The sequence below is a fragment of the Molothrus ater genome, chromosome 2, assembly GCF_012460135.2.
Source record: "Molothrus ater isolate BHLD 08-10-18 breed brown headed cowbird chromosome 2, BPBGC_Mater_1.1, whole genome shotgun sequence".
NCBI classification, from domain to species: Eukaryota; Metazoa; Chordata; class Aves; order Passeriformes; family Icteridae; genus Molothrus; species Molothrus ater.
This window is the reverse complement of record NC_050479.2, coordinates 40,135,510-40,149,054: the sequence shown is the minus strand read 5'-3', so window position 1 is coordinate 40,149,054 and position 13,545 is coordinate 40,135,510. Positions and strand designations below refer to the sequence as shown.

General features: G+C 35.4%; 1 protein-coding gene across 19 annotated transcripts in view; it reads right to left on the bottom strand.

Moving 5' to 3' along the window:
- DOCK9 (dedicator of cytokinesis 9) overlaps positions 1 to 13,545 on the bottom strand; it is a 113,935-nt gene that overhangs the window by 61,317 nt on the left and 39,073 nt on the right. For all 19 annotated transcript variants that reach the window (XR_008508255.1, XM_054514125.1, XM_036393508.2 and 16 more), the window contains exons 3-6: positions 7,468 to 7,557; positions 5,673 to 5,755; positions 4,508 to 4,577; positions 407 to 502 (exon numbers count right to left, since the gene is read on the bottom strand). Coding sequence is in view for 18 of the 19 variants with exons in the window: in XM_054514125.1 (XP_054370100.1) it covers positions 407 to 502; positions 4,508 to 4,577; positions 5,673 to 5,755; positions 7,468 to 7,557 (339 nt within the window). In the remaining variant the exon portion in view is untranslated. The remainder of the gene's footprint in view (positions 1 to 406; positions 503 to 4,507; positions 4,578 to 5,672; positions 5,756 to 7,467; positions 7,558 to 13,545) is intronic.

Here is a 13,545-nt window from a genome sequence, read left to right as displayed (position 1 = left end):
GCAGCAGGACTGTACTATATCATTTGACTATTTCTGACCTATTGAAAGGTATTTAAAACTGACTCTATAATATACATAAGAGGTATATTAAAAATTATAGTTTTAGATAAAATACAAACAAATAAACTCCCATCAATATTACACAGTCCTTTTCCACTAAAATCACACAAGGGTACAGTAAGGAAAATTTTACTCCTCCCACATATTAGATTTTTCATGGATTTTTTTTCTGATTTACATAAAATAAAAGCAAGGTTTCAGATATATGAAGTACATACAAGCTTCCCTCTTTCTCTTCATCTGTTTTTTTTTTAAAACTAAACAACAGATTCACCTCTCCAAGGCCCAGGGATATTGAATATCAGTGCTCAGGTTTTTGTTATATGTCAGATATTCTTAAACTTACTCTCATTGTCACACTGATTGCACTGTTCATGTTGCCTTTGTACAGCCATCCTTGTTTTGTTATTCCACCCTTCTGAGACCCAAGAGATGCTGCATCCTGGAGATGAAGAAAGGAATACAGGGAAAGGAAGAAAGAAAAAAAGAAGAAAAAAGAAAAGGTAAGTGTTTGTATCACAGTCTGTGTAGTATTTATCAGTAATTTCAGAAGTAATTTTAGAAGTTGGAATAACTATGGTCATAACATAATGATAATAATGTACCATGAGTCCCTGCTGAAATGCTATAGCTTTTCCATTATTTTATTTAAAGAACTGGCATGAGATTGACCTCATCTAACTTTTACTATGTAATCTGGCCACTTCTACAGGCTTTATCTACCGCCAACAGGATGATCCAGCCTATAGATAGCTACATGTTAGTCCAGACAAATCCCAATAAAACAGGGGAATGAGCAAACTTAACAAGTCAAAACTTAAAACATTTGCTTACATTTACCTTGTAACCTTTTTCACAGAGTGTAAGAATTTTCACCAATTTCTATTGCCAAAAAGAACAATGCAAACACATGCTTATCCAAAACTTCAATCAAGATTTCTCAAACCATTTTGCTTTACATACATTACTTCAAAAACATTACTTTCTTAAGAATTTAGAGAATTAATTCTTGAATTGGGTCTGCCCTTTTACAGATCAGAATCAAAGCTTTGCAGAGAGAACAAGACTGAACTTGGCAGTGATGGCAAGTTCACAAACAGCAGATCCAATGCAAGCATCACACATCACACCCACTGCCTGTACCCCACATCCATCTGCCAGGGGAGGGAACTGAATGACTGCATCTAAAACCTTAGGATGTTAACAACTACCAAAAAGCAGCCCTCTGCAATCAAAACAGATCAAAAAGACTGATTTATAACTGCCACAGAATAAATATTAAATCACCAGTTCCAAGTAATCTCTTAGACTACAAAGCTGATGTTACCATGGTTTCCAGTTGATATAGCCCATTTTGAAACAAAACTACTAATGAATTAGACATGTAGGAGGATTTTCATCCATATAAAGGAGAAATATTCCTGGTAATTTTTTTTACTGAAATATTCAGAATTAGCTGAGCATCCAGCTGAAAATAAAATCACAAAACATCCTTGAGTACCTCAAGTATTTTTCTAATTCCTTTCCTTGGCTGTTAAAGAAAACATGCAAAAAAACCTGATTATAAAAGGGGGAGAGAGTCACTAGTTCAAAAACTGAACATTAAACCAAATCTTGGAATAACATTAATTTGTTTCTGGAACTGAATCAAGGAACATACAGTAAAATGTTACTAGGTAATTTATTTACAGATTATTTGGTCTGCCTAACTTGCATATTTGTAAGCATATGAACATGTGAACTTCAAAAAACTGTGAACAGAAGGCAAGAGATGCATCAATCTGACCTTTTAAAATTATAGTCAGCTTGGGACTATTGAAGTTAGGCCCAGTAAGGATGACATGGTCATCATCATAGCATCTGATAATGGTCAAAGGCATAGAACAGAAATGCTCAGTAAATTTTCATGTGCCCCAAAGAGTCTCACTGTCCAAGCAACCCAGTTATCATTTTTCCATATTTTCAAGTCATTAGCCTCCACTGCTGTTGTATTACCTAGATAATTATTTTTCTTGTACAAGAATAAAGACACAGACACAACTTAAAACACTGGGTTTCCAAATATGACTCTGTATGACTCTTCACCTCCCCTAGCATGAGTTATCTCCAAGGAAAGGGTGGGTTTAAATCACCTTTACAAGTGTAAGGCCATGAGTAGATGATGAGTTATTGTCAAAACTTGGCACAAAACAGCCAATGCTTTTCTGTAATTGCACAAACCATGCATAGGATCACCTCACATGACTAAGATTCATTCATTACCTGAGATAACAAAAATTAAGATTTAGCTCTATTAAGACTCCAGTTCCCAGTCTCTGAGGTGCACAATTTCCCAACTCTGTTGAGCTGCATGCTGTTTTCTAGCAATAGAACTGAGCATCATTTGGGCCTCTCTAGTTACAGCATTTCTTCTGTTAGGCAGAATTCCTGCCTAGAGAGCCAAAAAGCTACTGAATCTTTCCAGCTGACCATCTGTTCATACAAAGGAACCCAGGATCCAGTTGTTAACACACCACTCTCACACTGAAAACATACTTCCTGTTTCCAACTGGTAAGGTAATTTCCTCACTTTTATCATTGCTGCTGCACACTGTGCTGCACTTTTAACAGTGATCTTTCCCACAAACTTGGCTCCAAAGTTTACTTCAACAGCAACTGTTTCAACAAAAACAATCCTGTATCTTGATCCCATATCAGATTGAAAAATTCCATTTGCAAACATCAACCTGATGGCCTGATAGCCTGAATTAATTTTGGATAGGTAATTTTCTCCTTTTTAATGATGTATGATTAAACTAATATTTATCTGATTTTCCTCCAATTTTTAATCACTTTTAGCTTTTTGTTTTCTATGATTCTCTTAATAAATCAGCTTTCTTCAAACACAAACAAAAGCGAAACAAAAGGACCAAACAACTCTCAATCTAAGGTTTGCATCTGTGCTTTTTGGCATAGAAAGATATTCATGTCTGAAACAAACACCTCTGGCATTAGGTCTTCCCTTGATGAAAGAATTTATGTCCCCCCACTGTATTGTACCACTAACTTCCCTTTTCCTCCTAGCATGTCCTTTTCTTGTGTTTATTTTCTAAGTTCCTCAAGGAGCAGCAGAGCTCTCCTCCAGTGATTGTACTTCTGAAAGAGATACCCTGTTCCTGCCTATTCTTACAGGACACAGGCACTCCTCTCTACCTACATTTCCTAATAAAACACATACTACCTGCTAATAGCCAAATTATAGTTTTTCAAGTCTTTCACTAACTCTACCCATAATGTATTTCATGGTTAGAATTATAGTCAATTATACACCCATTTAATTTTTTAGTGCTTAACTCACTGTTTTCTAATACACTTCTGTTGTCAGAAATATTATCACAATAAATAATGCCAAGTCTTTTAAATGTCAGTATAATAGTAATCATAATTATTCCCATCCTACAAAGAGGAGGTTTTGGATATAGATACATAAAGTTATTTGTCCAGATATCACAGTGCAGATTAATAGCAGTGCTGGATAAATGTCAGCCTGGGACTCTCTGCTTGGGAATCTATCTACTCAGATGAATTCCCCAAACAACTTCTTCACATTTAATCCTTTCATTTCATATGCAGCAGTTCTGAGTACCAGGAATTTAGAAGCAAAGTAATTGCCAAGAGGCAAAAAAAAAAAACACAAAAAAGAAAAATTCTTTTATTTTCATTCTTGTTTGAGATGGAAGAGTTCAAGTAACTGTAAGAAAAGGTAACAGTGGCATTTAAAAACATATTTTGGAACAGGGTGTGGTAAAAAATAAATAAATCACAAAAATAACAGAGGCAGTTGCTGAAAAAAAAAGTCTTTGGCATTCTAAATATACTTGAAAATTGCTTGATGCTATACAACTCTCCTTTCCCTAAGTCAACAACACCAGAGAACATATCTAGGAGTTTTAGTCAATTTTTAAAGCCTTTGTTTCCATGACAGCTCCTCAAGTCTTATCCTGCGCTCATATTTGTGATGAATTGATTTTAGCTCAGACACACACAGTATGCTATACTGTCATGCATGCTGAAGTGTGTGTGCTGTTGTTGTGCTGGAACAGATTCACCTATGATTTTATTCAATTCCATGATTAAACTGCAGGAAACACCTCCCTCTGGAAACCTGCCTACATAGACACAGTATAAAAAAGATTTTATGACAGCTGAAGGATTATATGTCACCAAGCACTAAAACTTCAATTTTATTATCTGTCAAAACTTTTTCTGGCTCACCTGACAGATCTCCAGAGAACAAGGTTATTTGAAAGGAGACAAGAAAAATAACTGATTTGTTTCCCAATAAGGTGGTTCAAGCTAATCTTTGTTTTCATGTACTGACATCAACACTTAACCAAACTCACAACCTCTACACACCCAACATTCTTTAATGAAAACAAGAGAAAGTAAGGAATTGCTATTATCTCACCTCATCTTTATCTGCTTCTTCATCCACTTCATATAAATGAACAGGAAGCTTGTCTGGCTTTGTCCCTTTACTACAAAAGAAAAAGCTTCTGAAGTACTAGGAACTTTGTTATTACTTACATATTTTATTGAGACAAAAAATTTAGATGTTCTTTTCCTACTGAAGAGGAAAAAGCACAAGAATAACTAAGTAAAAGCATGTATTTTTCATTAATTCTACTTCTTAGAAAGCAATTTTCCTCATTTGTACATCTGGCAGCCATGTCCTTTTTGCTCTGTTTGTTACTGTGCTAAAGTGTAACTCCAGAGAACAGATGCCTTCTCATTCACTGCACTCCTAATATCTTATCAGTAAGAATTCATACCTGCAACCAGTGGCTCCTTGCAGGACAATGCATTTTTTTAAATTCCTATTGTGGTTGCTGTTCAGGGCAAGTGAAAACCAGGTACTGCCTTGTACAAAACCTATGAGTAGATCAGAACTCTCCAAAGGGCAAGATAACTATTTCTTAACTGATAGATGCAGGAGAGCAATCAGGGAAGACATAGATCTTCCAGAGCTGGGGTATTCAGGGTATTTAGCCACTCTCAGACATTCTGAATTAAGGTTCTAATCTCTATACTCTTCCTACAAAATTTTGAAAAAGTGGGAAAACATTTCTCTAGAAGATGGTTTAGAAAGTTTGTAACAGATGTCGGCTAGGCTTGTACTTTGAATCATCCTTGTGAAAACCTGCTCCAACCATCTCAGTTAGGTTCTATTCCCCAAGCTCCCAAAGGGAGTTCCAAAAGCTGCCTTTGAAACAATGAAAACAGGATATTGCCATTTTAGGTTCATCTAAACATTAGCCTGTTTTAGTTATCATACTCAAAGTCACATTGTCAATGATACAATGTCTTGTTTTCATTTGCCTGTTAACAAGGCAATGTTATGACAGTACCTTCCCAGCAAATGGTTTAACATGATATTACACATTCAAGTTCATCAATTCCATCCAACAAGTCTTTATCATCTCTACTGGCCATTAAATATGGATATAGCATATTTCAGTTTATATATTATACATATTAATATACTTCTCTAATAAATAAGTCTATATTAAATGCAAAATTCCTCCACAATTTCAATTTATCATACCACTAAACAAACTAAGTAACATACTTACTTTGGAAGCTGTCGAAACTCTCCTGAGTAATCTTCATATCTATAGTTAACAATATGCCAGTCTGAATTGTAGGTTTTGATGCACTGTTTAAATGAAAACCAAGTATCAATATTAACTGGAAGAGGATTAAAGGCATTCAATAGACACAGGACAAGAAAATCTCTTAAGATATGTCTGTTTATGAACTATTATGGTTACATATCAATCTCTGAAAATTCTGTACACTTCCTTTCTTTTGCAATAGTCTAATGCAATTTAGGTTTTTGGAACAAGTTATATGTTTCAATGGAATGTTATGATCCATGCTAGACATGTATTTAATAAAACCAGAAAATGATGAATGCACTCAGCATCTGGATTAACCATCTTCAGTCGTCCAGAAAGTTAAACCAGCATTTTGCTGAAGCTGAAAACATGGCCAAGTCTTTAGAAAACTCTGCTGAAGCTGAAAACATGACTGAGCCCAAAGACAGCTCAGCACAGAAACAGACACCTTATTAAAATAGAATTGTTCAATTGTGCACATAGCGATACAGAAAGCCAAAAACCTATTTTCCTGAATTTATACTTTCAGTGCAATTAAATTAATACTTAAATTTAGACTGCATGCTTGCAGTGGTTGAAAAGCAATTATGTCATTAAGTTCTGATCTAGATCACAGGAAATACCATTTTACTCCACCCATATTGTTACAACATAAAAGTACTGATTTATCTTGGCTTTGAACAAAGTAACATAAAACTGACAAAATCTGTTGACAGAAACCATTCCGTACAAAATTTTATGTTACACAATAAACCTACACATACACAAACACAGCATCCAATAAATCGTAAATATTTTCTTTGTATTTCAAAACACGAGTTTAATACTTGCCAAGCAATTGTTTCAGCAGAAACTCATTAAACTCTATGAATTACCTCTAACACTCCTCCTTCCTCTTGTCTATCCTCTTCAAATTTATCTCAGAAATGTTTAGGTTAGGTATTAAGGGTATTTATCAGCGTGGATAAAACACTTTGATGTAAATTCAGCTATGTGGAGCTCCTTCAGTTTTATTAGAGTTACAACAGACATTTACTTGCTTCAGATGTTAAAATATCAGCTTAAAACATATCAGTAGAAAACACAAAAAAAAAAAAAAGAAAAACAATTGAACCTTTAATTCCTTAAAGGCTTCAACAAGACAATAAATGAAGAACAGCCTCACAAAACCAAAGGAATGCCAACCTAAGCAAACAGTTCTGAGAAACTTTAGGGTTGAGGATGTTTTTTCTACATATAGCATACAAGTTGAACAGTCATAATGAATTTTGGCCTCCACAAGTCTTACAGTTCTGGATACCTCTGTTCCAGCAATCTGTACAAGATTATTTGAAACAAAGTAAGAATGGCTAGTGTGAGAGACTTTATCAGAAAAAACAAGTCACAGTGATTCATTCCAGATTTATTGTAGATCCAATATTATGCATTGAAATCACCCACGTTCATCTGGAAAAGCCAAAAGCATAATGAAGTGGAGGAGAACCATCTGCAAAAGCCAATGACGCAAACAAAAGAATTAAAATCTATCCTGTAAAACTTCTTTTCCAGCCACCAATGGAAAAAAATACTGGGTTTTAAATACTGGGTTTTCCTGGAAATTTTGCCTTGAAATAATTGACAAGTGGCAATAAATATTTAGTTCTTTTTCCAGGGCTTACTTTTCTGTTAGTTTTAAATGGTAAATGAAGAAGAGAAACAAGTCAGGTATAATATTGTTATTGCACACAGTCACATGCAACTGCAGTATTACCTCAGTTACAAACAGGCTCTGAGCTTCTTTCTCTGCATTTTCAGGAACCGTTGACCGAATGTATCGACTCTGCCGCTGCAATAATGCTGTCTGATAAACAACAAAAGCAATTAATGAAAATTGCAATTAAAGGGGAGATGACACACTATGGCCACACTCAGTTACACCACTACAATGAAGAGAAGCTCAGCAGAAAACATCCTATGAATATGATGTTTCAGAATAGCCAATTAGTGAGAATTTGCTTTCGTTCAAGCGACATGTTCCTTCTTTCACAATAAGGGCAAGACTGGAATCAGTGAGGAATAGATGCCATAGGACAGTTTTTTCTACTACATTGTCAACATGGGGAAGACAATACAAGAAAAAAATAATTGCACCATGACAACATAACTCAAACATTCTGAAGACAGACATTAAGGTAGTGTTATTACTACACATAAAAACTGTTATTCAAGGAAGGTAAGAAAACCACACCAAAATAAAAGAGTAATTCAACTGCAGATCTCAAGCAACAAAAAATGAGACTAGCACTGTTCAGACTCGCAGGTTTAGAGAGAAGGTGTGGGTCACTGAAGTATATACATACTTTAGGCTACCAAGTCAGAACTTATTCCTATCCTATGTCTGAACTCAGAGATGCACAGGAAGGCTACCAGAGAGCAGGAAATTTCTCTGTGACCATGAAATTCTGCTTCTCAGACCTGTGCTGAAGTAAGTCTTAGGATACTTTACATTTGTAAAAGTGAAAAAGATGAAAACTTAACAAAATCTTCTGGACCACAAATGAAAATAACCACACAGCAATAGAAGTTTTTTGCACTATGTGGAAAGGAATCTCATAGCTTAGGCCATCAAAGGTGAGCAAGAGAGTTTTACACAGCCAGGGCCTGGAAGGGGGTTGTGGTCCCTCAACTGTTACTTACAGGACTCCACACATCCAGGAAGGATCAGATAAAAATGTGACAAGAAAAAGCTCCCCAAGTTATATTGAAAAACAAAGTGTGCATAAGTACATTAGCTTAATTTATCTCTGTTGAGAGTCTGATCCATAAGGTGATTATCTTGGTCATTACCAAAGGCTCACTCCATTAACTGGGGGGGGGGTATTTAAGTAAGAACATTCAATTACAGTAAAGATTGAAAAGGAAAAAAATAATCCCATAGTCATGGTCAACTCATTCATCTAGTCTAGAGCACTAAAAGTGACAATGCTGACTTCTTGGGTGGGAGAGGTGGGAAGGTATTAAAAACAAACACCACAAACCCCAAAATATTTCATGGGACCAATAAACCTTGCAAACTACAGTTAAAAGACAAAATACCAAACTGCAAGAAGATACACATTTATATGCTAACAGCTTTTAAAAATGAAGTTTTCTTAATTCTAGAAATATCTTCAAATCATATTAAGTATTCATTTTCACAAGCTATGGAAATAAAAACTTCTATTTAGAATAATAAACTTCCTTAAGACCAGAATTTCTAGATACTATTCCAATGAAATAGTCTGATATTTTATGAGAAATTATTTATACTTTATATAATGTATAAAAATTACATGCAGTTTTATATATATTCTACAAGCATACAGTTATACCATGCTTTCCTAAAAGAATATTATTTTAAGAAAAACCAGAGACTAAGGTGGCATCTTACCAGGCACTTTTCCTGGGAAACCCATGAACTCATCAATCAAATTTTAACACTGTAGCATAATTTGGTAAAATTGAATTTGCTGAACATACTTTTAAAATGTCTGCTGCAGTTACCCTGCTAGACAACTATCAATACAATACTAAGGGCTTTTTTTCTAGCTGTTCTCACATAATGAGATTTTTTCTTAGTACTGTCTCAATATCAGTGACAAACCAGAAGAATCTTACTTGTCAATTTTGTTCATATTAGTAATTGTCTTAGTGCATCTGTCTCCTTCTCAGCACATCCATCAGCTGCAGTAGTGCATCAAAGAGCCAGGAAATGCAATGAGTGAGGTACTGTGATTTAGAGCAAACTCCTGAAAATAATTACTTAAGCAGCACCACAATATTCTATTCTAAAAGAAAGCATGCACATAAATACACATTAAATTCCAAAAGAAAAATAAGGAAAGGAAGGATTGTCTTCTCAACAAACTCTCTTCACAACTACATTGGCTGAACTGTTTTGTAGAAAACAAACTTTTCAACTCTCTGGGTTTGAGTGATCATTTGATTTATGGTAGCCTCAGGAACCATAAAGTGTTTGTCTCATGCTCTCAAAGAAAATTAAAAAACCCTTTTAATTAGTCTGCTGTCAAAACTAAGGAAGGCCACTTTTAACACGAGCCAGGAGTCACAGCACTTACTGAGGCACACACTTAACAGACTTTCACTGACACAACTTCCTGACTCCCAGGGATTTAGGATATGTTGAGGTCTCAGAAAAGAGAACAGCAGCAAGAACATTTCCCCAAGTCAACCAAGGAGTCCTCACTACCCAAAACCTGATGGAATGTGGATAGTGAATATGTCCACAAGGAAAGCAGACTGCAATGGATGCTCTTTCTGCCCCAAGGTTGTGTTTGCCAGTGAGACTGTTACCACAGAGGCTCATGCTCTAGATGCAGAGACAGAAACTGTTCTAAAAGACTCAGTGGAAAAGATGGCAAGCTGTGAGATCCTACCCTTAAAATAACCATGTGTCAGAAGTGACTTCACCTTTGCATGGGAAGTGTCAGATCCTTTGTATAGGAAGTGTCAGAACCTGTATTTTAAAGTAATTTCCAAACTAAATTGATTTAGAATAGTTGGCTAAAGACTTAAGGAAAAACACCAAAGAGATTTGAATGGGAAAAAGTAAAAGAGAAATTACTTGGAACATTTCAAAATTAGTTATTTGAGGAGTTTAATTTGTGGTCTCTAAAATAAGGACATTACTTGGATTTTTTTTTTTTGCTTTTCCTCTACTGAAGATATGCCTTCTCATAGAATGACCTGGATTTAGTTTTACTTCTGCAAAGTTGGCACAAGATCTATTTTCAGAAGTACTTAACTCGCATTAAATAAAAGCTGAGAGCTTTAAGTGAAAGTGTGTTAAATCCAAATGGCTCAAACCCAGAAATAACAAAGGTGAAATGATATCTAAGCTAAAGCACCAAACTGCCTTCAAAATAACACTGTGATAACTTTGCAAAGACAAATTTAATATGGGTAGGATGCACCCACATTTTATTTGCTACAAGCAAATTTAGCCTGAATTTGCATCATTTGACAGGACAAAGGGGAATGGATTCAAACTGCAAGAAAGCAGTTTAGATGAGATATTAGGATAAAGTTCTTTACTGTGAGGGTGGTGAGTTACTGGAACAGGCTGCCCAGACAAGCCGTGGATGCTCAACCCCGGAGATGCTCAAGGCCAGGCTGGAAAACAAACCAGTGTAGTGGAAGGTGTTCCTGCCTGTGCCAGGGTGTTAGAACAAGATGATCTTTAAGTTTGCTTCCCACCCAAACCCTTCTATGGTTTTATGATTTCCTTTAAAAATGGAGGTAGTACTCAAAATGTATGTATTTTGAAAGAAAAAAAAGTATTTAGATAAAGGGTGACTTATTGCCAAGTACACACTAGTACTGCTTTGGGTTAAGGTTCCTTTAAATAATTTACCACTGTGCAATTAAAATAAACATCATCAGTTTTGCAGTCATTGAGCATATGACTTCAACGTGACCACTACCACGAAGGTGGCCTGTTTTAAACTAATGCCATTTTGTTATGAAGCCATTTCATTATTGAGGAAATTACTGAAATTCAGGTGAGAATACAAGCAGCCATGAAGAGGCACAAGCTTGGATACAAGAGTATCCAATGGATATAGTAATTTACTGTTACAAGGGAGATGGCTCTTCCCACCAAGAGGTTAGAAGAGGGAAAGCCTTGAAAATCTGTCAGCATTGTTGTGACTGAGAGTAGCAAGAGATGTTCCAATGGGTGGCAGAAAAGTGGTTCTACCATCACAATTAACAAACACATTGTATAGGCAACAAAATGAAAAAGAGGACAAAAATGCAGCTAAAAATGAACAGACTGAAAAACATGAACAAAATTTAGACACCCCACTTACTAAGAATGAAAGCAAATTCAGGGATGCCAACAGCAAAACATGTCTCCAAACACAACAGGTCTGCCCCTATAAACTTGTTGAGAACAAGGTAGGGAGTAACCTTATAGGTGAGCTCAGTGCAGAAAACTCAGAGCTTGAGCTTGTGAAAAGCAGCTGAAACAATTTTCAAGTGGTAAATTTAAAAAGACCCAATATATGGAGATGAACTTGCTGATTAAGAGCTCTTCTGGTAACTACAGAAAAGCAAATCTTGCTCTTATCTAGATATAATAGCATGAAAGAAAAAAAAAAAAACTTGAAAGAAAAAAATTACAAGCCAACTTTTTTGGATTTGAAGCTCTGCACAAAGCAGAACAGAAATCATGTTCTTATGAAAAGTAAATGAACTGCTATCAAACATATATAAAAAGAGAGAAAATAGGTTTCATAACCTCAGCTAACCACATTTGGGACAACAGCAAATGCAGTTAAGTGGAAATCTGGACAGGTTCCTGTAACTAGATAGCTGGCTGAGGAACAATCCTTCAAACTTTATGAGCTTTCCAAGACTGAAGCATTTTCTGAGCATTTTGAGCATTCTTGCTCAAATGTTTCTTTGGTAGTGATTTGAGCTTAGAGCTGCTTCTGACAGCATGTTTAGAGAACAGTCATCCCTGACAGAAAAATAGTTATTTTCCACTTTTGTGTTGTTTTTTTCCCCCCTTCTCTCACTAGACAATTTTAATCTGAGGAAGAGAAAAAGAGAGGAAGAGAGGAAAGCTATATGTGATCCAAAAAAAGCCAGTTGCTGTGCTTTTTCACTACTGATATGGACTCAAAATTAATACTGGTGCTCCATTAATAATAGCTTCTCACCCCTAATAAATTAACTTTCAGTTATCTAACTGCATTACCTGAAAAAATCCAAATCAAGCACAAATATTTCTTTCCAATTTCTCTCTAAATAATTTAAAATTTAACATAAATTCAGGGGTGGTATCATCAATGGTGCTTTTTTGAAAACACACAGCTTCTTCTGTAATCTTCCAAAAATTCTAAAAGTGATATCTAGTACTGCAAGCTAAGTATTTCCCATGCCATTTTAAGTGCTAGTTTTAGGGCCATGCTGAACAAAATAGCCTTACTCTTAATGTCATTATAAATTAGCACTGCTGGGCTTCCTTTCCAGGCAAGGGTTTTCAGATTGTAATCAATTTAACCTAAGTTTGAGGAAGAACTTTGTAAAGATAAAAACTGAATGCTCTGAAAGGAAATAGCATGAACAGGTTTCTAGACAATGGTAGGCATTTCCACCTATAAACAGTCCTAAGTGTGTTTACAGATAGTTCTAAATGCTCTAGTTCACTATTTAATTTTTTTCTTGAAGGGGATGAAGCCATTATCAAACATTTGAGCCATGGCTTACCCAAGAGCTGCTCAGACACTGAGTGACAGCCACAAGATAGAGGAATTTAAAAAATACATGTGAAGCTGAATGGCAAACACAGAAAATATGCCTTAATATTTTTTTAAATTATTCAAATGATACTGGCAACTATATAATGACTAGTGATTTCAAACCTGTAAATATGGCTATGGAAAACTGAACAGGGTTAAAAGGTCTAACTTTCAAATAAAAGCAATAAGCAGTTAAGAGTTTTCAGTTCTCTGACTTAGAAATATTTACTTAATATATTGAATGACAGATTTAAACGTTTTGTGTTGTTGAAAACAAGCTAGATAGATCAAAGTAGTGCAGAAGAGTCCTGTGTACAACAAAAATATTTGGACTTAGTTTGTGCCAGCAAGTCTTCGAAGGAAATAAAAGTTTGATAATACAGTTTGATAGTACAAACCTGTCTTCATGTAAATCACATATAAAATGAGACTGCCAAAACTGGGGGAACCCAGAAAACTTGTTCAGGTATTATTCTGATGAAGGATAAAGAAACAGAAAAACTGACTATATTCTAAAACTATGACTACTTGAAGGAAATCTT